The 20,996-nt window shown below is 58.2% G+C and overlaps 13 protein-coding genes across 13 annotated transcripts in view; 6 read left to right on the forward strand and 7 right to left on the reverse strand.

The window, feature by feature from the left end:
• Positions 1-5: 5 nt before the first annotated feature.
• On the reverse strand, positions 6-2,914 carry ACA1_288560 (ERCC4 domain containing protein; the record flags this gene model as incomplete). Its single annotated transcript, XM_004367833.1, has 8 exons — positions 6-447; positions 552-727; positions 796-1,679; positions 1,757-1,898; positions 2,136-2,253; positions 2,323-2,474; positions 2,568-2,821; positions 2,896-2,914. 8 exons carry the CDS (start codon positions 2,912-2,914, stop codon positions 6-8), a joined length of 2,187 nt encoding a protein of 728 aa, XP_004367890.1.
• A 1,854-nt stretch (positions 2,915-4,768) lies between these two features.
• ACA1_288570 (uncharacterized protein) lies at positions 4,769-5,610 on the reverse strand (the record flags this gene model as incomplete). Its single annotated transcript, XM_004367834.1, has 5 exons — positions 4,769-4,828; positions 4,900-4,980; positions 5,092-5,153; positions 5,225-5,363; positions 5,476-5,610. The coding sequence occupies 5 exons, from the start codon at positions 5,608-5,610 to the stop codon at positions 4,769-4,771; spliced, it is 477 nt and encodes a 158-aa protein (XP_004367891.1).
• Positions 5,611-6,062: 452 nt separating this feature from the next.
• On the forward strand, positions 6,063-7,052 carry ACA1_288580 (uncharacterized protein; the record flags this gene model as incomplete). The annotated part of the gene is made up of 4 exons (XM_004367835.1): positions 6,063-6,158; positions 6,231-6,280; positions 6,346-6,469; positions 6,702-7,052. 4 exons carry the CDS (start codon positions 6,063-6,065, stop codon positions 7,050-7,052), a joined length of 621 nt encoding a protein of 206 aa, XP_004367892.1.
• A 145-nt stretch (positions 7,053-7,197) lies between these two features.
• ACA1_288590 (zinc finger, C3HC4 type (RING finger) domain containing protein) lies at positions 7,198-8,217 on the forward strand (the record flags this gene model as incomplete). The annotated part of the gene is made up of 6 exons (XM_004367836.1): positions 7,198-7,270; positions 7,439-7,536; positions 7,613-7,716; positions 7,784-7,832; positions 7,925-7,989; positions 8,070-8,217. 6 exons carry the CDS (start codon positions 7,198-7,200, stop codon positions 8,215-8,217), a joined length of 537 nt encoding a protein of 178 aa, XP_004367893.1.
• Positions 8,218-8,325: 108 nt separating this feature from the next.
• ACA1_288600 (uncharacterized protein) lies at positions 8,326-9,537 on the forward strand (the record flags this gene model as incomplete). Its single annotated transcript, XM_004367837.1, has 4 exons — positions 8,326-8,516; positions 8,590-9,203; positions 9,295-9,398; positions 9,484-9,537. 4 exons carry the CDS (start codon positions 8,326-8,328, stop codon positions 9,535-9,537), a joined length of 963 nt encoding a protein of 320 aa, XP_004367894.1.
• Positions 9,538-9,725: 188 nt separating this feature from the next.
• Positions 9,726-11,323, reverse strand: ACA1_288610 (serpin (serine proteinase inhibitor) superfamily protein; the record flags this gene model as incomplete). Its single annotated transcript, XM_004367838.1, has 6 exons — positions 9,726-9,831; positions 9,917-10,077; positions 10,203-10,479; positions 10,587-10,810; positions 10,883-11,272; positions 11,309-11,323. 6 exons carry the CDS (start codon positions 11,321-11,323, stop codon positions 9,726-9,728), a joined length of 1,173 nt encoding a protein of 390 aa, XP_004367895.1.
• Positions 11,324-11,493: 170 nt separating this feature from the next.
• ACA1_288620 (uncharacterized protein) lies at positions 11,494-13,323 on the reverse strand (the record flags this gene model as incomplete). Its single annotated transcript, XM_004367839.1, has 4 exons — positions 11,494-11,732; positions 11,822-12,349; positions 12,415-12,525; positions 12,639-13,323. 4 exons carry the CDS (start codon positions 13,321-13,323, stop codon positions 11,494-11,496), a joined length of 1,563 nt encoding a protein of 520 aa, XP_004367896.1.
• Positions 13,324-13,591: 268 nt separating this feature from the next.
• Positions 13,592-14,478, reverse strand: ACA1_288630 (uncharacterized protein; the record flags this gene model as incomplete). The annotated part of the gene is made up of 4 exons (XM_004367840.1): positions 13,592-13,684; positions 13,776-13,973; positions 14,060-14,250; positions 14,328-14,478. Coding segments are annotated over 4 exons (633 nt in total), but the record flags the coding sequence as incomplete, so codon positions are not given.
• A 270-nt stretch (positions 14,479-14,748) lies between these two features.
• On the forward strand, positions 14,749-15,082 carry ACA1_288640 (elongation factor 1, putative; the record flags this gene model as incomplete). The annotated part of the gene is made up of 2 exons (XM_004367841.1): positions 14,749-14,929; positions 15,018-15,082. 2 exons carry the CDS (start codon positions 14,749-14,751, stop codon positions 15,080-15,082), a joined length of 246 nt encoding a protein of 81 aa, XP_004367898.1.
• A 157-nt stretch (positions 15,083-15,239) lies between these two features.
• Positions 15,240-15,960, reverse strand: ACA1_288650 (NADH dehydrogenase (ubiquinone) 1 alpha subcomplex, 12, putative; the record flags this gene model as incomplete). The annotated part of the gene is made up of 4 exons (XM_004367842.1): positions 15,240-15,404; positions 15,507-15,552; positions 15,631-15,709; positions 15,795-15,960. 4 exons carry the CDS (start codon positions 15,958-15,960, stop codon positions 15,240-15,242), a joined length of 456 nt encoding a protein of 151 aa, XP_004367899.1.
• Positions 15,961-16,070: 110 nt separating this feature from the next.
• ACA1_288660 (uncharacterized protein) lies at positions 16,071-17,456 on the forward strand (the record flags this gene model as incomplete). The annotated part of the gene is made up of 8 exons (XM_004367843.1): positions 16,071-16,196; positions 16,277-16,326; positions 16,415-16,472; positions 16,523-16,612; positions 16,678-16,763; positions 16,867-16,996; positions 17,045-17,182; positions 17,304-17,456. 8 exons carry the CDS (start codon positions 16,071-16,073, stop codon positions 17,454-17,456), a joined length of 831 nt encoding a protein of 276 aa, XP_004367900.1.
• A 95-nt stretch (positions 17,457-17,551) lies between these two features.
• Positions 17,552-18,423, reverse strand: ACA1_288670 (Psf1 family protein; the record flags this gene model as incomplete). Its single annotated transcript, XM_004367844.1, has 6 exons — positions 17,552-17,657; positions 17,729-17,799; positions 17,873-17,950; positions 18,046-18,130; positions 18,191-18,298; positions 18,371-18,423. The coding sequence occupies 6 exons, from the start codon at positions 18,421-18,423 to the stop codon at positions 17,552-17,554; spliced, it is 501 nt and encodes a 166-aa protein (XP_004367901.1).
• Positions 18,424-18,783: 360 nt separating this feature from the next.
• Positions 18,784-20,996, forward strand: part of ACA1_288680 (uncharacterized protein) — a gene marked incomplete at both ends in the record, with an annotated part of 4,337 nt that continues 2,124 nt past the window's right edge. Inside the window, 11 exons of the mRNA XM_004367845.1 lie at positions 18,784-18,795; positions 19,051-19,274; positions 19,347-19,394; positions 19,476-19,603; positions 19,702-19,929; positions 20,028-20,113; positions 20,195-20,236; positions 20,313-20,392; positions 20,477-20,537; positions 20,632-20,702; positions 20,810-20,958. Coding sequence (XP_004367902.1) covers positions 18,784-18,795; positions 19,051-19,274; positions 19,347-19,394; positions 19,476-19,603; positions 19,702-19,929; positions 20,028-20,113; positions 20,195-20,236; positions 20,313-20,392; positions 20,477-20,537; positions 20,632-20,702; positions 20,810-20,958 — 1,129 coding nt within the window. The remainder of the gene's footprint in view (positions 18,796-19,050; positions 19,275-19,346; positions 19,395-19,475; positions 19,604-19,701; positions 19,930-20,027; positions 20,114-20,194; positions 20,237-20,312; positions 20,393-20,476; positions 20,538-20,631; positions 20,703-20,809; positions 20,959-20,996) is intronic.

Genomic DNA, 20,996 nt, shown 5'->3' on the forward strand with positions numbered 1-20,996 from the left:
TGTTTTTAAAGAATCCTTTTCTCTTCTGCTTTCCTCTCCTCCAACAAGGCCAGCATGACGTCAGCCTCGAGCCCTTGTTGCTGTTGCTGCTCCTCGAAGTGGTGGAGGGTGTCGACGAGGCCGGTGGGCGTGGGGTTGGCACGAGCGATCGCGATCGCCTCGGTGTGCGACATGCCGGGCACGCAGAGCAGCATACTGGCCAGGGTGCCCAGCTCGGACTGGCGGAAGTTGCCCTTCTTGAAGGCCTTCTGGAAGGCACGAAACGAGTACTCGGTCCCGTCGAGGCCGTGCTGGTCGTAGTGGCGGCGGAGACGCTTGGTCATGCGCCACACGTAGGCCGCCGTCTCGTCCTGCGAGAGCACGTGCTCGACGAAAAGGTTGTCTCGGCCTCGCGGCTGGCTCTCTATCTCCATCAGGAAGAAGTCGATGATCGCATCAAAGCTCTCCCTGATCGTGCACAGTGTCAGCTGAACAAGGTCCATATATAATAATAAGAAGGAGATGACGATGGCGATGATGACGACGATGGAAGGATGCAGCGTTGAAGGTACCGAGTTAGCTCCGGGTTGGTAGTGAAGGGTTGCTCGAGGAGAAAGACAGTGTTGAGTCTACTGGATTTCAGCCGTTGGTACTGGTCGTCGAGCCGCATGTCATGCAGCGAGGCCCTGAGATCGCGTATCGTCTTGCGCTCCATGATCCAGTCCAGCACGATATCGTCGCGCGGGTCCTACACGCGCACAATCTAGTGAGGAACCGGCCCAGGAGGAACTGAGCCAAGAGAGGTGCACAGCGTACGCTGGGCATGCCACAGGGGTGCTGCCGCTTGCGGGCCACCCAGATGTAGTCCCCGAGCGCGAGACCGCGTCGATCGATGGCGATGCCTCGCTCGCGGAGGTACTCCTGCCTCTCAGTGAAGTGCTCCCACACCCTCTTGGTGATGCCTTCGGCTTCCGCACTGTGAAAGCAAAGCTCCGGCGGAGCGAGCGTTAGCACCCCCACCAGCGCCAAAAGACGGAACGCGAGTAGGGCGGAGCCAAACCTGTCGGTGATGAGGACCACTTCCCAATCGCGCTTGAACTCCTCTGCACTCACCGCCGCTCGCCTGGCCTCCCGGTACGGCGAAGCTTCAGAGCCACGGGCTGCACTACTGCTCGTGCTGGTGCTCGTGCCAGGGATTGGACCTTCCGCGGTTGAGCTAGAGGTCGAGGTTGAGGTAAAGGCGCCGTTGCCAGCAGATGGAGTGGTGCACGTTGACACGAAGGGGCGAGTCTCCATGTGGTCGCTGTCGGGCTTTTCGGTGGTCGTCTCCATGCTGTCCACAGCTGACAACGCTGGTTGGGCAGCACCACCGGTGCCCGAGACGGCAAAGAGCGAAGCCGGGTACGACTGCGCTGCTGGCGGCGATGCGGTGCGATGGGGCGAAGAGGCAGATGCGCTGGACAGCGGCGACGGAGTAGCGAACGAGGGAAGGGGAGCCGAGGATGTAGGGAAGAGAGCGGGCGCGCTGGCGGCACGCACCAACTCTTGCGCCGCAGGGGAGGCCTGCCGGGCCGGCGATAGTAGGGATGCGGGGACAACGGGCAGGGGCACGGCCTCCCGGCTGCGTCTCTGCCTATCGGAGTCCACGGCCTCGAGCGCCGCCGCGCAGCCGCTCTCGGTGAGACCACACCTCTGTGTCCCTATTTCGGCACCGGCGGGGTCATGCGGGTGAGACTTGCACGCACAGCCCCCCCCCCCTCCAAGCAGCATAAGCGACCTTCGTCGAGTATGGCGACAGCGCCCTTCTTGACGCAGGCCTTGACGATGTTCCACACGCACTGAGGGCTCGGTCCAATGCGAGGACTGTAGAGCTTCATGATGGGAAAGAGCTCCAGCGGACCCGCACTCGTATAGCCCTCCTGGAGAATCAGAAGCGCACGCACGCACACAGGCGATGTGAGCTCAGACGCAACTGTCAACAATCAATGACGGTGGAGAGGAAGGAGCGGTGCCTGGCGCAACAAGTGGAGGGCGATGAGGAGCGCGCAGGGTCCGGTGAAAGCATTCGGGCGATAGACCTGCTTACCCGTAGGCGGCGGTGATAGTGGTGACGGTGGCGGTGGCGATGCGCTACCGACTAAGGCAGGGCGCCGCACAGGTGATGCCGCCTCCCCGACGACCGCAGCGCAGCTGCTCGGTATAAGCTCTTCGAGCGCGGTTTCCGCAGGTTGTTGTTGTTGTTGGGCGCTGACTTGGGTTGCCGACTCCTCGGAGCTGTGGGAAAGACAACGGGCTTAGCTGATGAGAACATGCGGTACATCCCGAAGGGAGAGCCGTTCGTACCGCGCGTAGTTGTTGCAGCGCGCGATAAAGTCAAAGGAGACCAACGCGATCACCTCGTTCGCCCCCGGCATACGCCGAACCCACTCAGGGGCGGTCACGCTGTCGCAAACGACCGTCGCCAGACAGGCGATAATGTGCTTGCACCAACCCCTCTGTCACCACACACACACACACACACCACACACACACACACACACACAGGTGAGCAGCGATCTTCTCGAAGCGCCAGCGCAGTGTGTCCCTACCTGGTGGCGTGAGGCGGAGGTTTGTCGGGCGCACAGGCACTCTGCACGCTTGTAATTCGGGCCGAAATCAAAGATCACCCGGTACGAGTCCTCGTGCTGGCCCAGCACCCGAAACTCGATGCGGCGGTCGGGCAGCTCCCGCCGCATGACCACCGCGCCGGCGAGGTAGTAGGCCAGGCCTCGCTGCACAGACCCCCCGTCTGGTGCGTAGACTTCCAGGTACTTTGGGAACAACTCCTTGATGTCGGTCGCACCTGGGGTTCCATATACAGCGCACAGAGTCGGGCGCTGGCTTGGCACGAGGACATACAAGGCCAAGGTGACCTACCGCGCAGGCGTTCGGGCATCTTGCTAGAGGGTGAAGGGGCGGCTGCGGTGGTGCGGAGCCTCTTGGCGTGGGGTGAGTCCGTCTGTGGATTGCTGGCTGCTGCGGCTGCGTCTGCGCAGACCACAGCGGGCAGATTTGGAAGCGACGCGTTGCGACGCGGTCGTTTGGTACTGCCTGTGTACCGGGTTAATTTAGCACACTTGGCTCTCAAGGCTCAGCGGAAACAGAGGGGAGGCTCATCGTACCGCCGGCAGGAGCGCTGTTCACAGCACTAGATACGGGCGGATTGGCAGCAACCCGCGGTGATACGGGCGCGCTGTGGCTTCCTGGGATCGGATCGTGGGCTCAGCGGGGTGCTGGCCTTGTTTCTCAAGATAGGGAAGTGGTATGACACATACCTGGAAGTGCAGAGGGGGAGGAGAAGCTCAACGTCCGGGCAGACGAGCCACGGCTGCTGCTGGGCGGTGACGCTGCCACCGGCATTGGGGCTGCTGGCATTTGGGCAAGCTCTTTCCGCAGGATCTCTACCGCATGGAGGATCACGCGCCGATGGCCTACACATGCAGCCTTAGGCGTGGGTGGTCGTATGCGGAGGAACGAAGTGGAATGCAAGCAAACGAGGGATAGGACGAGAAGCGAATCCTGGGTACCCAGTAGCGTGATGCCCATCGCATCGAGCTCCTCCGCGGTAAGGAACTGCAGCTCCAGGGGTCGAGCAAAGCCATTGTGCGCTAATTGGTCCGCGTACTGGTGTCGGAGGTATTGGTGTCAGTGATCGCTCCCAGACAACTCATTGGCGTAAGTAGAACTACCTGAGGATAGCCGAGCATTTGCAGCCAGTCACTGACAAACAAAGTGTCAGAGGCTCCTGCCACCAAGGACTTAAGTGAGTGCCCGGCCCAGGTTTGAAGGAGGAGTGTCAGCGATGCCCGGAATCTTGGCGGTACCTGTAACGGCTGTATGACTCGCTTGCTGGCGTGGCACCGAAGGGGTGGTCGTGGTCGACTTGCGGTGGCTATTAGGTGTTGGGGTTGAGCTCCCACGCCGCCGAGCTATACAGGGCAGGGCACACGTGAGTTTGAGAACGACACACGTGCCTAGTCGTGATGGGCATACGTACTGGGAGAAGGTGAGGCCGCCGCGGAGGGCGGTGGAGGTATCTCGTAGACGTCTTCTTCTTCTTCGCCTGCCTGAGGGTTGCTGGATGTTGTGGCCTCGCTCCCCTCCGCTTCGTCTTCGAGCGTCAAGTCAAGGAAGCCAGCAGACTGGGTGGCTGGTACCTCTCCCTCCCGCTTGGTGGGAAGGAGAGAGCCGGCCGCGGCATCGGCAGCAAGGCGGTGGAGCAGGCAGGTCCGAATGGCAACGTCCAGCTCATCGGAGGCCCACGCTGGAAGCGCAAACGGTGAGATTCCTCCTTGCACAACAAGGCTCACGCCAAAGACAACGACGGAGGAGCCGCGGAGGGCAGGCTTACCGCCAATGCCGCGATAGGCCTTGAGCTCTTCGCCCGTTTGGATGGGCAGCGGGTACTCCCGCAGGCACTCTACCACCTAGTCACAAGGCGAAGTGTAAGTGCACACAGATGTGTGGCCTGGTGTGCTTGCATTTGCAGTTTAAAGGTGATGTGGGGAGTTAGATTGAAGGGACCTTGAGGAGAGTATGCGATTTATTGGCGTTTCCATTCTGTGCGAATTCGCGATGCCGAGCCAGCAAGATCGCCGCTACGCTCCTGTTCCACTCCACGGCACTTGGCGCAGAGGCTGGTGTAGAGACCTCCTTCTCCATTCATCAACTTATGGCGGATTGAAAAGAAAATTAAAAATAAATAAATCATTTTATTGTCAGGTCGGGCGGGAGTGGCGGTGAGCAAGACTCAGTTTTGCTTGAAGCGGGCGTAGGTATAACCATACGCTTGCAAGTCCTTCGCGAAAGCCTGATATTCAGCACAAGGGTGTGAGTATGTGTGGACGCTGAGGGAGGAACAGAGTGGTGAGGCTGCAGTACCTGTTCCGCTGCAGAATCGTCGGTTAGGTGCTGCAGGATCCACTCGTAGGAGGCCACGAACCCGCTCAACGTCAGCCACCCCTGCGCAACGACACGGAACAGAGAAAGAGGGAATACAAGACGATTAGACGCAAGCTGGAGCCACAGCAGCCTTGCCGTCGGCTGCGTAGCATTGCCAAGTGTGCTGCGTACTTCGTCGTTGGTCTCAAAGTGCGAGCGGATGAACTCGGCCATCTCTGGTGTGATTCGCTGGCCTATGTATGAAGAGGCGGCAGTGAGCCACCAGCGCTGCAAAGACACAGATATGTAGTGTAGGAATGCGCACCCTCGGTGAGGAACACCAGGCGATCAAGCTCGGCGTCATTGAGAGCACCATCGCCATCAAGGTCGAGCTGCGCGGCAAAGATCTCAGCGAGCTTGGCCTTGAAGTTGTCGGTCAGTCGTCGGTCGGGCGTAACGAGAGTCTACCGCCCCAAGCAAAGAGAGCGTGAGCATACACCTCGCGAGAGCCAGTGGCAGCGAGATAAAGGACATAAAGACGGCAATAACACTGATGCAAGTAAAAGCTTGGGGCACCTGAATGTGTTTGTTGGGGCGCTGGCGGGAAAGTAGGAAGGCGATACCGCCAGCTGCAAGTGCAACTGCCGCTCCTCCAAAAATCCACGCCCACTTGGAGGGGAAAGAAGAGACAGTCTCCATCGAAGTAGCCATGTTGCTGATTATTAGATCAAAGAAAATCCACGCCACAACGCATTCATTTCTCTTCATTTCTTTTTTGCCTCACACTTTTCCGTTCTTGTATTAATGCAATTATATTATATTGCACAAATAATAAAAAATGAACACTGGCCAGGCCTTTGTTTCCTCCACCTTCATGCACACCAGAGTACCCCCAATCCTCACTACCATCCTCCTTGACAATGTGGGCTTGGCCATTGCCACCAGAATCACTCATGACTCTCACCAACATGAGCTGGTGGTCATCATTGCCTGCACTGGAGGTGGAATCTTTGTTGTGCTGATCCTTGTTTCCATTGCGTTTATTCATCTACGACTTTTTCCAACGCATCAGTTACTTTTGTCTACAACAATAATCACCATAATAATTCTTGTAAAAGCATTTTTTTATCACTAATTAGCAAGTTGCCAACACTGGGAACAAGATGGCCGCTCCTGCGCCTGTGTGGACGTTCTATAAGCAGGGTTCATGGCTGGCCTATGGTGCCCATGAGACTGTGCAAATTGAACTTGCATTCCAGGTGCGCACTCGAGCTTGTGATTTTGATTTTATTTTGATTTCGTTCTGATTGCACCCTGCAACCACGTCTCAGACTGGCAAGTCCAACATAAACCTCGGCCCATACTGGATAGATTTTATGAGGTACAAGGATGGCAGCGCTTTTCGTTAGTGAGTGCTTGTGTGCCTGACGAGCTTTGTTGTGCCAGGATGGAGCAGCACGACGGCAAGAACGCCATGCTTATCACCAAGGTCAAGCGCACGATCCCTCCTGCTGCTCCGCCCCCCGCCCCAGCTCCCGCCCCGAGCCCAGCTCCTGCTCCGACCCCAGCAGTGACACCTGGTATGCTCGCCTGAGCTTTACCATTGGGACCACTGCCCAGTGCTAATGCCCCTGCAGCACCTGCGCCCGCCGCACCGGCTGCATCGTCTGATGCCACCCCCGATTCCCTGCCTGTGGCGGACACGACGTCGCCCAGCTCTGCGCCGCCATCACGGGTACGCGCAAACGCAAGAGTTTGTTGCCGTATACGGCACCAACCCACAAGGCCTTCTCTTCCTGCAGAAACGAACGCTCGACAAGGAAAAAGATGATGAAGCCGAAGATGCCGAAGCGGATAAGGAGGAAGAGGAAGAGAACGGCACAACAGAAACGAAACGTGCTGCTCGAGGCAAGGAGAAGCAACCGGCACGGAGGAGTGATGATGCTGGCGACGGTGATGAAGCCTCCTCCGACGGCCAGGAAGCCGCGCAACCAGAGCCGGAGCCTCAAGCCTCACACGAGCAAGTGGAAGCCGAGGCAGACCCAACCACCACGGCGACCACCAGTGCTTCCACTACCTCTGCCTCACCGCCGGTCAAGAAGAAGAGGAGGTTCAACCTCAAGAAGCGGCCCTCGCCGGCTGCCGACACGTAGTGCGGAGGGTGCAACAGGAGACAAAACCAATAAAACAACGACAAACCAACAAAGCAAGAAGAAGTGCAGGAGATGGGCAACAGTGGAGGGGCGGGTCGCAGGCCAAGTGGGTCGCGAGAAGACACAGGGGAGGGCTCCTTCGACGATGATAGCCAAGGCACGAGGGGTGCACCCTCCTTCGCCGCCCTCCAACGTGATGTGGCAAATGCGCAAAGACGGTGCCACCCCATGATCGATTAATCACAATAATAATAATCATATTATTTTATTTTATTTTTCTTTCATCGCCCACCCCTCTCGTCTCCCTTATTTCATTGATCAATAAATAATAATAATAATCATTTACAACAAATCCGGCAGGGCAAGGGAGGTGTGGCACACGCAAGGCGGACTTAGCTTGGGCCTTGAGTTGGTGCCGGCCGACCTGCAGGCCGTTCCCATTCGACCCCTCTGGCGACGATACGCACGCATTCTCCTGACCATCGTACATCAGCCACTTCTCTTCTCTGCTCTTCTTTGCTTTGCGTCGCGGATGGACTGACTCCGGCGTTTGTGTGCAGAGGGACGGAGAGACGGCAGGGGTGAGGAATGGTGTATACAAACTCTCGTGGCGGGACTTCTACCGACTGTTCGCGCTGCTCGGGCGCCTCACGCAAACAAACAGGTATCGATCGCCTTTATGTGTCACATCTGATTGCATAGTTCACGCACATATGGCCTTCTTTCAACAGCTCAGAGGAGCCGGAGGAGGAAAGCGAGGGCGAATGTACCATTTGCCTGGTACCCTCCTGCCCACCAGGCCGGCACCGTGATGCGGTGCAACATTTGCTGATCGCTAAGTGTGGACCACGCTTCCCTTTATCTCTCGGCAGGAACGACATGCGGAGGTGGTGCTGGCATGCACCCACGCTTTCTGTCAACCGTGCATCACTTCATGGTGCGCCAAACTCGGATGATGATGATGATGATAACGATCATGGTCGTTTCATCCTTCTGACCAACGCGTGTGGACCACAGGCGAGAACGCAGCTCGACCTGTCCCATGTGCCGGGATGCCCTGAGCCGCAATCCCGACGACGAGTGGGTGCTCACCGCGCCTCCCGCTGCCCTAGACCCCAACTTCCTCCTCACCCAGTTTCTTGCCCCTATTCCCCGCACCAACTGATCCCAAAGCCTTGCCTTTCATCATCACTGCCCAGTCCGCGAAAGGTTTCCTTTTTCTTTTTTCTTTTTTTCTTTTTATTGTTTACTTTCATTTATTTATTCCTGGAAAATGGAGCAGGGGAAGGAGGACGGGTCGCTCCTCCACCGCAAGGTGACGCTGGGGGACGTGCTGCGTCTGCCCGTCTGGGAAGACTTCCCCGCCGCCGAGCCCAGTGCGCGGTCTGCCGCCGGTCCGCCCAAAGCTGGCCACCGGCTGGTCCTACGTTTTGGCGCCCCCCTCGTCGCCCTCTGCTGCGTTAGGTGCACTCCCCCCCCCCTTTTTTCCTACTACTTCCCCCCCCCGACGGTCGCACTCACGCCAGGCCTGGCGCAGGGTGATGGGAGTGGTGCTTCGACTACGGCACGAGGTGGGTCAGCGGAGCGTGGTGCTCTACATCGACGATGCGACGGGCGTGGTGCGGGTGGAGTACCCCGCGATCAACCTGGCCTACCTCGCCAAGCAGCCGGAGGTGGGCGACCTCCTCGACTTCCTGGGCGAGATCTGCTCCGACGTCACCACCGGCGAACGATACATCAACGCCTACGGGTCAGTCCTCACCACATCCATCCACCCCTGCCTTGCTGTGGTGGTGGTGTGGGTTGCTGACGTGGCGATGATCATGTGCAGGATGGACCACAAGAAGGACGGGAACTGGGAGGCGCTGCGGTATCTGGAGATGGTGGATCTCTACCGACACCACTACTACCGCGAGGCCTTCAAGGACGACGAGGAAGCTGACGGCGACCGCAACGCCGAGTATGCCGCGATGAGCGCGTCCGCCTCCGCGGCATCGTCGGGCGGCTCCAATCGTGGCGGACCTGCACGGCATCGTCGCCACGAGGAGTCCTCAAAGGCTGCGCCATTCACGCACGTGCAGGGCCAGCGGGCCACGTACTCGTCGTCGCCTTCGCAGCCTCAAGTCATCAGCACCGAGCCACCCGTCGACGGTACCCGCCCGCTCGGAGTGGCCAGACAGGCGTTGTACGCTGACGTGGAGGGTGTGTGACGTGTGTGTCGTTGGTCGTGCGGCTGGCACAGGGGCGGCAATCGAGGCCATGCTGAGACAGCAGGGCAGCGCCACACTCGCCGACATCGCCCGCCGCTTCCCCCGCTGCCAGAACCTCGTGGACGTACTCGAGAACGTACACCCCCTCGCTTGCCCCACACCCCGCCCCTTTCCCCTTTGAATCAGATCCAGCTCACCACGCCCCTCGCCACGCGACACAGATGATGTTTGATGGGCTGCTCTACGAGAAGGAGGGCCGCTACCACCCCCTCTGAACAGAAAACTCGAAATAGAGGACAAAGAGTTCATGTAGAGCGTCTGGCGCCCGGTGATGGTGCGATAGGGTCAGGCGGAGGTGGGGTCGCACACGCGTCCGACGAGGAGGATGCACTGCGTGCGTGGATGGTAGAGCACGCACACGAAGGGTCGGTTGACGACATACGGCACGGGCGGGGGTGGCGGCCTAGCCGCCGCCGCGGCTCATCACCACCGCCGTCGCAGCCGCCGCCTCCGTGCCTTCCTCGTCCACGTTCATGTACGTTTGATGGTACACCGCCGACACCACCAGCCTGCCACCGACCGCCGGACCGGCGCGCGTTGGTGAGTGCGGCCGTAGAGCAGGTGGCGCTGGTGTGATTGGGGGGAGGCACTTACTTTTCGCCGGAGCTGGTGAGGCCGGTGAAGTCGGCCAGCTCGTCGATGAAGGGCACGGGGGCGCCGATGTCGCGGATGGCGTGGCTTAGCTCGATTGCGTAGCGCACCCGGAAGCGCGGCAGCTTGAGGGAGACCGGCTCCAGCAGCAGGTCCGCATGCGCCTTCGCCAGACTTCTCAATGTCCCGGCCGTACACAACTAACACGACACGCGCCACCTCAGGGCATATGTTAGACACACACGACACGGCACGCCCAACAACACGACACGACCAATGCCACACGCACGTTGTTGAGGCTGGCTGAGGTGTTGGTGTGCGGCAGGAGGATGAGCATGGTGACGTCGTTGCCCTTGTAGGGCAGCTCGATGACGGCGTGGTGCTCGAAGCTTCGGTGTCGCATCTTGAGCGACGGGTGGTGCATCATCTCCACCGGCTTCTGCGCGTTGCCGCCGAGGAGGTGGAAGGCCTCCGTCTTGGTCAGGTGCTTCCCAAAGGTCTTCTCCCACTGGCCCTTGAAATGCACCGCGTTGGTCAGCACCATTCGCGTACCGCTCGTGATCGACCTGTGTTCGCCCATGCCCGTTAGGTGTGCGACCACACACACGCACACGCCCACACCACCCATCAACAAGTCGGCCAAGGCCCGCCCAAGTCGGGGTAGGGGCCGCACCGAGGAGGCAAGAGGTCAGTGATGTGGCCCCGGGTCTGGTTGGCCACGGCGTCGTTGATGGTGGCACGAGCCCGTTCCGGGTCGGTGGAGAAGGGCATGTCGCCCACGATGCCCGCGGCGTGCGCTTCGCCCGCCTGCGCTGCGAACTCGGGCGCCACCGGGCAGTCGTCGCCCACCCACACCCCGTTGCTCGCCGCCCACTCCACACCACTCATTTTACGCACCTGCGTGCCCAAGACGGTCAGCACCGGTTTTTCACCTTGGGGGGGGGGTCGGTTGAAGAGGAAGAGGAGTACGGTGTTGGAGAGGGCGCCCCACTGACGGGCGACGTGGAGGGTGATGGCATGCTCATCCTCGGAGGAAGAGGAAGCGGAAGAGGAAGAAGATGAAGAGAGAAGGGCGCGTAGCTGGGCGGCCGTTTCGCCGCGAGCGCCAAGCAGGGCCAGGCTCAGTGCGGTCCCCACGGAGAAGGGCGATACGAGCACGTTGCCCGCCGCTGCCGAGTCGCTGCCCTGCGGCTCCTTGCCACCGCTGCTGTCGGCCTCCTTTGGCTTCTTCTCCCTGGTCAGGAACGAGAGCAAACCCTTCTTCCTTTTCTTCTCGTCCCCCTCTTCTTGCACCGGCGTCGACGGCCCTGCCGTTGATGCTGAGTCATAGCACTCCTCGAGCTCCACACTTTCGCACACCTGCTCGAAGAGGAGGGAGGCCAGGCGGCCACTCACGTCCTCTCGCTCCATTTGGTCGATTGCAAGCCTTTGGCTCCAAAGCGCACTCTTCGGCGCTTCACTTCAAGACCACATAGCCGCCAATGGCGTTGCTTGAATAGGATTGTTGTGGAATGGAGAAGTCTTCTTCAATCTTATCTGAGATGGTTCACCCGAGGCCAAAGTCGTCGAAGTCGTCATTTCTAGACGTCTGCATCGCGATGGTCGGCGGATTCGAAGTTGACGGCGGCAGACCGCATCTGGGCCAGGTGCCGCAAGTTCCTGCGGTGCTTCAGGTAGCCCACCACCGTTCCGATGACGATCACGGCCACGACGAACACAACGGCCACGGGCACCACCACCGCCACGGCGATGATCCACAGCGTGCTGTCACTTCCGTCCGACTCTCCGTCCCTCTTCGAGCCCAGCAGCACGCCGAGGTCTGCACACCCGCACTTGTCAGTCAACGTCACAAACACGCCTACGCGGTGGAGGTCACCAACTTGGAGATGAGATGCAATGGGGCGGTACCGGGATCGTAGACGAGCGACGACTCGAAGCGCGCAAAGGAAAGCACCAGCTGCGACTGCGCGACGTTCACCTCGTACGCGACGGCGCCGTCGGCCTGGATGTTGGTCCCGTCGCGCTCCACGACGTTCACCACCCGGATCTCGGTCGTGCGCTGGGCCGCGTCGTTGGCGTGGCGCAGCTTGAACACCGTCACGCCGTTGGCTCCGGTCGTTTGGCTGTCCACGCCGGACACGGGCGGGTCGATGTTGAGCCGCACCTCGAGCCTGTGCTGCTCTTCGTCGCCGTCGCTCGGCTCGGAGAAGGGCCACTCGTACACGCGGAGGGTGAGCTTGGCAAAGTTGGGGCTGATGGCGAAGGCCGTCAGGTTGCCCAGGGAGACGTTGGTCTCCCGGTCGAAGAGGTCGAACTGGACCTCGACGCGGCCCTGAGCGGTGGGCACGGCATCGTCGTCGAAGGCCAGCGTCGCGTTGTAGAGGAACGCTTGGGTGGATCCCAGCTCCGGATTCGGTGTGAGTTGAGCCCATTGGCCTGGAAAGAAGACACCGACGTGAGGTGTGATCCATTATCATCATCGTCGTCATCAATGTAAATACCGTTCTCGGTGATGTTGACGGCCGAGCGAACGACTGTGGAGCCGTTCATCTCGGAGAGGCGCGCCATGTTGATGGCCACCGAGGCAGACTTGACCACCGACCCGCTGTCGCCTGAAAAATGCACACCGCCGCCAGCAGCGTCGTCAGCCAACGATTGATTGAGTGTGGTGTCGAAAGAGGAACCAGAAAACGATGAAGAAAAAGGAAGAGTTGTGGAAGCGTACTCTTAGGCGCGATCTGAACGGTGGGCGCGGTGAGGTTGAAGGTCAGCTGCGGCGTGGCGGACGTGGAGTTGACGGTGGAGATCAGGGCGGCCTGGCAGCCGCGGATGGAGAAGCTGTAGGACTGGTTGAAGTAGGTGGGGCTGGTCTGGTTGGACCCGTAGACGGAGATGCCAGGGACAACGGCCGGATCGGGTGGGGGGTTCCACGCGTTCACTGGCGTGTGCCAGTTGACGGACAAGGCATTGGGAGAAGAGAAGCGGAGCCAGTAGAAGCCTTTCGGCAGATGGACGCTAGCGGTGTAGGTGCTGATGGTGGAGGTGTTGAACTCCGGAATGGCCACCTTGGAGACGAGGGCGAGTTGTTGGGCGCCGGACACTGGCGCTCCAGGGAGGAACTGGCCGCCGCTGACGGCTTGGTCCGAGTAGAGGCCCAGGTCGCCCGCCTGGGCGCGCGTGGCGATGGCCGCGGAAGCAAAGGCGATGCCATTGGGCGGAGTTACCTCGAATCGTTGGCCGAGCCAGCTTGCGCCTCGCAAACCGACGCTGGCGGGCAGGGTTGTCACAAACTCGCAGGTGGTTTCGCAAGTGGACTGCGACCAGACGGAGAGAGGCTGGAGGAGGAGTAGGTGCGCCACTATCAGGATGAACACCGCCGAGGTGAAGGGTCGGTTGAGCAGAAGCGTCATAGCTGAGTACAAGAGATTAGCGAGGAGGGTGGGGCGGTTGTGGGTGTGCTAGCAATGTTGGCAATCAAAGAGAGCCAGGGTTTTGTCGGTGCACAAAGGTGTACAGTGAAAGGCGCACTTGCGCTTAAGGCCCCAAGATCCCTTAAGCTGTACCTTTTGCCCTGTTTCGACTAAACAATTGGGTGTAACATTTAGTTAAAAGTTAAAAACTCCCACGTTGTAACTAATAGTTTTAACTCCGAGAGCTTTTTATTTGAGGGAAGGACGATCAGTGGTGGGCCTTGAAGTACTTGAGGCCCTGGAACAATCTCACGTACTGCAACGCCGTATGTTGCGCCGAGTACAGTCGCGGGAGTGTCACCTGGCCACCAACAGCCACGACGTCAACACCACGACCAAAGCCGCCGCGGTGCCCACTGAGTGAGCACTCGTAACGGGGAGGGGGAAGGTACCCCGCCGTAGTTCACGTTGGCGGAGAAGGGCGCGTTAAAGGGTCCAAGGTTGCCGATGAAGCTCTGCAGGATCTGTGAGCACCCGTTGGGGATCATGCACGGCCGGTACTCGACCTCGAGGATGACGCCTCGCGTCGTGTCGCCGAGCATGATGGAGCCCACCTTCACCACAAAGTCGCCCACCTCGTATTGCATGCCCTAGAAGTCGAGTGGAAAAAGATGAATAAGTCAGTCATGCATGTATGGTGAGTGAGCGAGAGAGTGAGAGCGCGGTGAGAGCTTACGCGGATGGTAACGGTCTGTCGTGGATTGTAGAGCTTGATCTTCTCGAGGATTTGCTCCATCTCCAGGCCGGCTTCGATGATGGTGTTCTGTGCCATCAGGCAACACTTGCCTGCTGTCTTGTCACCATCCTTCTGCGAGAGACTGTCCTCCTTGAGCAGGTAGAGCTGCTCCTGCGCCATCACCGACCCGTCTGTGTGTGCATGACCCGCAACGGCGATGAGGTGGTGAAGGGAGCATGTCGCAGTGCGGGCGCTCAAGGGCACATACCTGGTGCCAAGAGGCTGCCAGCGGCCGAGTGGAGGTAGAGCGTGCAGGTGAGGTTCCATCGTCCCAGCTTGCGCCCGTGTAGTCGTTTTACGATGCGCTCCTTGAGCTCTGTCGCCGCTTGCACGTCCGCCTGCTCCCGGTACGGTATCAGGCTGCACCGATAGCATCAAGAGAGATTTAATTTATAAACGCTAATCGATCATATGAATTGATGATAGGCTGGATCTAGAAGGCATACCACTTGACGCCCATTCTGTGCTAGCTTGGGAGGGGGGCTGTGGGTGCGATGTCGATGGCGAAGCGCTTTGGCGGGAAAAATAGAGAGAAAGGTCCTAAGAAAAAGAATGGAAAAGGTTTTTAACGGCAGGCGCAAGCGCCACAGAAGAAGCAAACCAAGAGAAGAAGAAGGAGAAGAGATCAGATGGGAAAGAGGAAGTCGCGGGCTAAGCCCGTAAAGCGCATGGAACAGAAGGTGCCCACTACGTTCGACTGCCCCTTCTGCAACCACGAAAAGGCTGTGGACTGCAAGATCGATAAAGACACCTCGATCGGATCGATACGGTGTAGGGTGTGCAACGAAAGCTATCAAATGATTACCAACTGTACGTACCTCTTACATCGCAATCGATGCGCGATTACCGGCAAATTGCATGTGATTTATTATTCTACTTTCCAATCTGCCCACCCCAGATCTGTCGGAACCGATTGATGTATATAGCGAGTGGATTGATCAGTGCGAAGCGGCCAACCAGTGATCACAAGTGGATGCGACAGAGAGAGGAGAAAGGGTTTAGGCGAACATCACCAGAGTGCGACCGAGTGTAAGCTTCTTCCCCTGTGCGGACGTGGCAACGAACAAAAGGCTTTATTTATTGTTTTCACAAGCGGTGCACTCTCCTGTGTTGACTTCGTTCACCTGAGCTCGTTCTCCTTGAAGGGCGAGTGGCGGGTGGGGTCCCACTCCTCGCAGTTGGGATCGGTCGTGCTCTTCACGCGCGGACCATAGACGTAGTTGTGAGGGTGGTAGGCCTCCTGTGAGCCGGTCTTGTTCTCCTTGTGAGGCTTGCTGTACACCGCCTGCGTAGTCACCATCAGAGAAGGCGTGCGGTGATGAGTTGCCCCTCAACAGCCTCAAAAAATAAAGGGTCGCCCCAAGGCAAGAACAGAAAGCAGCCGTACCTGGTGCGGCACTGGCTTGTCGTGGACGTGGTGCAGCCACGCATGCCTGCGCAGGATTAAATGGCACGAAATGAATGGATCCAATAATCCAACGAACACGTGAACAAACACAGACAGAACGTACCAGGCAGGGGGCACTTGCGAAGCATCGTAATCGTGGCCCCAGTCATCGGAGGTGGAGTACTCCACCCATCTGTCTTGCCCTGTTGTTTTCCGAACAACCGGGGGGGGGGGCGATTAGACGGCAACAAGCGCACAAAATGGCAAATCTGGGGAGGGTGTAGGTACCGAATGGGAGCTCAGTGGCCTCAAAATAACGATTGCCTCGCTCGTCAGTGCCAACAAGGACAGAATTGACGCCGGGCCTGAGGTAGCCCCGGTGCCAAGCCATGAGGGTGCCCAAGACGCCCCTCCGAGAAACCTCGCTCCTAAGGTTGGTCAGCATCTTCGCCATCTTGCTCGTAGCGGCAGAAATGGGGTTGAATTGATCCCTCTAATAAATAAAAGGAGAAAAGAGAACGGAAATCTTTAAACAAAAAATAACTTGGTGATCTACAAGCAAACATGGAACACGTTGGCCAAGGCGGCAATGGAAGCCCATCCACAACTACCGCCAGCGCTCCTGGTGTAGGCACTGCCCCGATGGGCGACCACTTGCACTTCCTGCGCCCCTTTATACCCGAGCGGCTTGTACCTTCCCGACCTCTTTTCGTTTATTGATTTGGAATTGAGTAATCATGAGACTGCTTGGTTCGTGCCCCACCTCACAGGTTTTCTGCATCGACTTGTGCAACGAGATGAACGGAATCGAATTCAGCAAGTAAGTCGCTCTTTCTGTAACACAATGCCTTCCCCCATCTCACGGGCTTGGTGTCGTGTCGTGCGTATCACGTGCGGCCATGTCACAGGTCGCGCAAGAACACCTTCACTCGGCTCGACCTCGTCAAACACATGCTCAAAATGCACGTGCACCACTTTCCCCTTGCAACAGCATGATGGCACTTGGGCCTCACTAGGCGGCCACGCTCAGGTTTGTGCACCTGAAGCACAAGATGAACCCTCGCCACGAATTCGCCATCGTCTGCCTCACCGATGCCGCGATTTGGGTACCCATTGTTGGCCCCCTTTCTCTTCCATGGAGAAGCGCTCAATTCTCTTCCCACACGCTCAGTTCCAAGACTTCACGTCGGACGTCGAGCTGTTGGCCAAGAAGGTGTCTACGCTCCAGACACAGGGTGACTTCCCGCGCTTCAACATGTCTTCCGTGTTTGATCTCTTGTACGTTGGGCCCTTCGAAGCTTCGTCGTTGGCTTTTTTACGCTCACACACGCGGTGTCTCCTGACATTACGTGATGCGCAGCGCCAAAAAGGTGGCCCTGCCCCAAGTGACGATGGAAGACTTGAAGAGGGGCGGTGCGGACTACCTCTATCGAGTCCTCTTCATCTACTCTCGTACTACCGTTGTGCCGGAGTGGATCGACGGACGCGAGGTACATCTCCCTCTCCCTCTCCCTCTTCGCTGCCTCTTCTCAAGAGAGAAACGAACATCACATAACGGGACACATGCTTTTCTTGACGTATTCGAGATGGCGGACCGGCTACTCGCTACGCCAGTGTTCTTCTTCGACGGGCTCTACCTCCACAAGAAGCCCTCCAAGGAAAACAACCCACAAGGCGTCTACGGTAACCTATTCCTCGTCGTCAGACCTAACGCTTGCGCTCGCCTGACGTGTGTGTGTGTGGGTGGGTGTGTGGGTGGGTGTGTGCGGTTGTGCAGATTTTTTGACGGACATAGAGAGCCTTGAGGAGAACTCGTACTTTTCAGAGACGCATCAGAGTTTGCGTAGGATCTACACCAACTTCACCCTCCTCCTCGCCAACCCTCTCCAACGCCCCGAGCAGGACAAGTTCAAGACCACCCTCGCCTCCAGCAAGCCGGTGAAGGACTGACCACTCCAACTCAACACAACCCACATTTACACACGTAGCCTATTTATTGATCACGATCAGCCAATGAAGTCGCGGTAACGCACTTGAGAAGAAGCTTAGGTGTGGCGAATGATCTCCATCTTGCCCTCGCGCACGTAGGGTTCGATCTCCTCCCGGGGCAGATAGGCCACCGAGCCCTTCTTCAGGTTGACCGGTCCCTGGCTGTTGAGCGGAAGGAGAGAATCAAGGTGAGCTTCCAGCCTTTGTACAGAACGCTGGAAGGGAGAACCAACCTGGTCATGATGTAGATATCCTCGTTAGCTCGCACGTCAACTCGGTAGTGGACAGGGGGCTGGCTCAGGTCCTGAATAAGCGTTCGCCCACCCGGTTGAGTAAACGCGAATCATAGTTCATGTCTTCACACCTACGCTACGTACTCCGGTGATATCGAGTCCCTCACCGCCCATATACTCGGCGACGAGGTTGCAGTACTTGTGGAAGTACTGCTGTTCGCTCTGTGGTTGAATGGGTGAGAAACCTTTCAGCACCGACCAGGTGCAAAGCTAGTCACAGCCACGAAAAGCTACTTGTTGGGGAGCCCAGCACGCACTTCATCAAGGTTTGGTCGGAGGTTCTCCTCAAGGACCGCACCCTTCTCCCATCGCAGGTTTTCGATGTCCCTCCTCCTCGTAGCGCTGATGAACCCATATAGTACTCGTCAGCGAGGGAAGAGGAAGGGCAGAGCACAAGCTTACCCATAGACGTGAGCGCAGTTGATGGCTCGCTGCACTGCGGCCAAATGCACGGTCAAAGCAAAGTGCTGGGTCTCCTCGAGTGGCGTGGGCTCCTCACTGTCCATGTTGCTGCGTTGTGCGAAGGAACCACGAGCACCACTACGTCAGATGCGTCTTCAGAGTTGACTAGTTGGGGCGTACTCGACGATGGGGAACACTGCTTCCTCGAACACTTTTCGCACATCCTCACGCATCTTCCCGATCAAATCAGCCTGAGGAGATAGAATGAGATGTAAGGCCAAAGTAGCACATCACGGCGAGGCATAAAACGACGCGGAGTTCCACATACGTTGAAGGGGGGCAAAACTTCCCCTCGTGTGAGTTCGCGGATGAGTTGCACGCCCCATTGTGCACAACGTGGGACTTCTACGACTTCGTCCTCGCCTACCTGAACCGCCAAGTTCTCCATGTTGTAATTTGATCCTCGAATCCTCCCCGATTTCCCGGTCACGTTTTGGCGCGAAGGAGCTTGCCCAAGCCAGCCGCCTCCTTAAATTCGAAGGGGCAACTTTTCCAGCGACTGCACCCCAAGGAAGGAGGTGCGCCCGAAGAAGATGTCGTCTTTGGTCGGAGGCCTTGAGCGTTCCATCGGGTTCTTCAAGGCACGTGAGGCTCCCTCCACATGTGAACCAATCAATCTATCTTTCATCACTTCTCGCCACCATTTCGATCCTTCTCTTAGAACAACTTAGTTTTATCGCCAACGTTGTGGTCCCCCTTTCTTAATCAAGGAATCAGGAATCACATCAAGGAATATACTATAATGTAAAGAAATAATAATCAATAACCTTCCTTTTGGGCACGTCGTGTTGCTCTTGCAGGTGCTGGACCTGGCGCCGGCCTACAGGGAACAAGGCCGCCACGCGCGCTCACAGATAGGCGGCCTGTTGTTCTACCTTTACGTGCCCGTCCTGTTTGCGTACCTCTACTACACCATCCAGCCCGTCTACGTGCCCCTTCCTTCGTGCTGCATCTGCGCCACGCACTACACAGTCAACGACTCGTGGGTGTTCGAGGCCGAAAACGCCACCTGCTCCAGCGATCAGTACCCCGCCTTCTAGTCTCCCTCGGCCAAACTCTCTATCTTGAGTCTTATGCTGTTCTGCGCTCTGGTCAGGTCGTGCGTGGCGTATGTGCAAAGCAAGCTGGAGGCCGTGTGTTCCAAGTACGCCGTCCTTCTTACCATCCACCGCGGCGCAACGCGAGCACACAGCTGATCGGCCAAACTGGTGATTTGTGTCGGCAGAGCACTGTCCTACGAGCCTACGATAGCGCCCGATCTATGGGTCTCGGTGCAGAACATTGGTTGCTGGGGCCACGTGCCAGGGGACTCCTGCTCGTCGGACTGCATCGACCTCTCCTCGTCGTGGCTTGGTAAGCACGCTTCCCTCACGCGCCGCACCAGTGCAATGCTACACACACACACATGCGCCCTATTCTCATCCCTCCCCTGTGCTGTGCGCCTACGCCAGCCCAAAAGGACTATACGGGTCCGCTCAATCGGGCCGAGGCTCGATACCGATGCGGCGGCGACTACGCGGGTCTGTGCGACATCAAGGTGGCCTACCTCGACCAGGACAAGAAGCTGTTCGGACACGGCCTCTGTCAGTACCCCTCGCTCACCACCATCCTCACGCGTATCGGTTCTGCCATGGGTCTCTTCAACGGCATCCTCATCACCCTGCGCAGCAACATCCGCAGTTCGTGCCCCCCCAATTTTTATGCCTGCCCGGCCCCAAATGAGGAATTCATGCTGTACTCGCCAGTTACTGACGGGTCGTCCGGGTCGTGCACTTAGGTCTGCATCGCCGCGTTATGGCCAACGAAGTCAAAGCCCCGAGCGGGGACTGGCTCAGCTTTGCCAAGGGCGCTGGCATCACCCTCGTACATCCACCTTTCTTTCTGTCCCTGCTGCCCCTGTGGGTGCTCTGCATCGTAATCTCACATGTGTCAATTCTCTCCTAGACCTTCAACTACTTCGGCTTCGCCGTTCTCGCTCTGGCCGAGGTGAGATCTTGGCCACCACGTGTTGCATGTGACATCACCATAGTCTCACACCGCACACAATCATTCCTTATCCCAGGGCATTCCGCACAGGATGCGCTATGGCTCTCAGATAGCGGCCAGTCTGTTGCTTCTGTTCATCTCGTCTCCCCTGGCCGTGTACGTATTCCATCGCCCAAGCGTTTCTCCACAGCGTTTCTCCGCAGCCGGCTAAACCCATTAACCCATCAACGTTGGTCGCAGGTACGTGATGTACATTTTGAGGGACCTCTGGGGTCCGATGCTGCTCATCCTTTCGATTCGCGTACGTTCCTCCCCCCCAATCCCCTTCCCCTTCATTCCTCGACGCCTAGTGGTCTCAATGACCCAGCCTCTTTGCCTTGCTTCATCACAACCAGGGCGTGGCCAAGCTGATTATGCTGCGTACACTCTACACCATGATCCGTCTCGACTTGCGACTCTACCAGAAGTACTATACAGTGAACGCGTAGTGTGTGTTGTGTGTGGTGTGTGGTGTGTGTGTCGTGTGTGTCGTGGGATTCTGGGCAACTCAGTTCCTCGGGGCGTCTATCATAGGAAGCGGATGGAAGAGCGTCAGGACCTCACGCTGCAGGCCTCCCTGTTCAACGTCGGCCCGGAAGAACTGGTCGGTCTCACCGCAACGACTTCGGGCGAGGACGGACTCGCGCAGCCCGCGTCCCCGACCTCCGACCAATGTGGGAGTCGTAGCCGCCGGGGCAGTCTCGGCCAAGACCACGACTCC

The sequence above is a fragment of the Acanthamoeba castellanii genome (genome assembly GCF_000313135.1).
Source record: "Acanthamoeba castellanii str. Neff unplaced genomic scaffold scf7180000084777, whole genome shotgun sequence".
NCBI classification, from domain to species: Eukaryota; Discosea; order Longamoebia; family Acanthamoebidae; genus Acanthamoeba; species Acanthamoeba castellanii.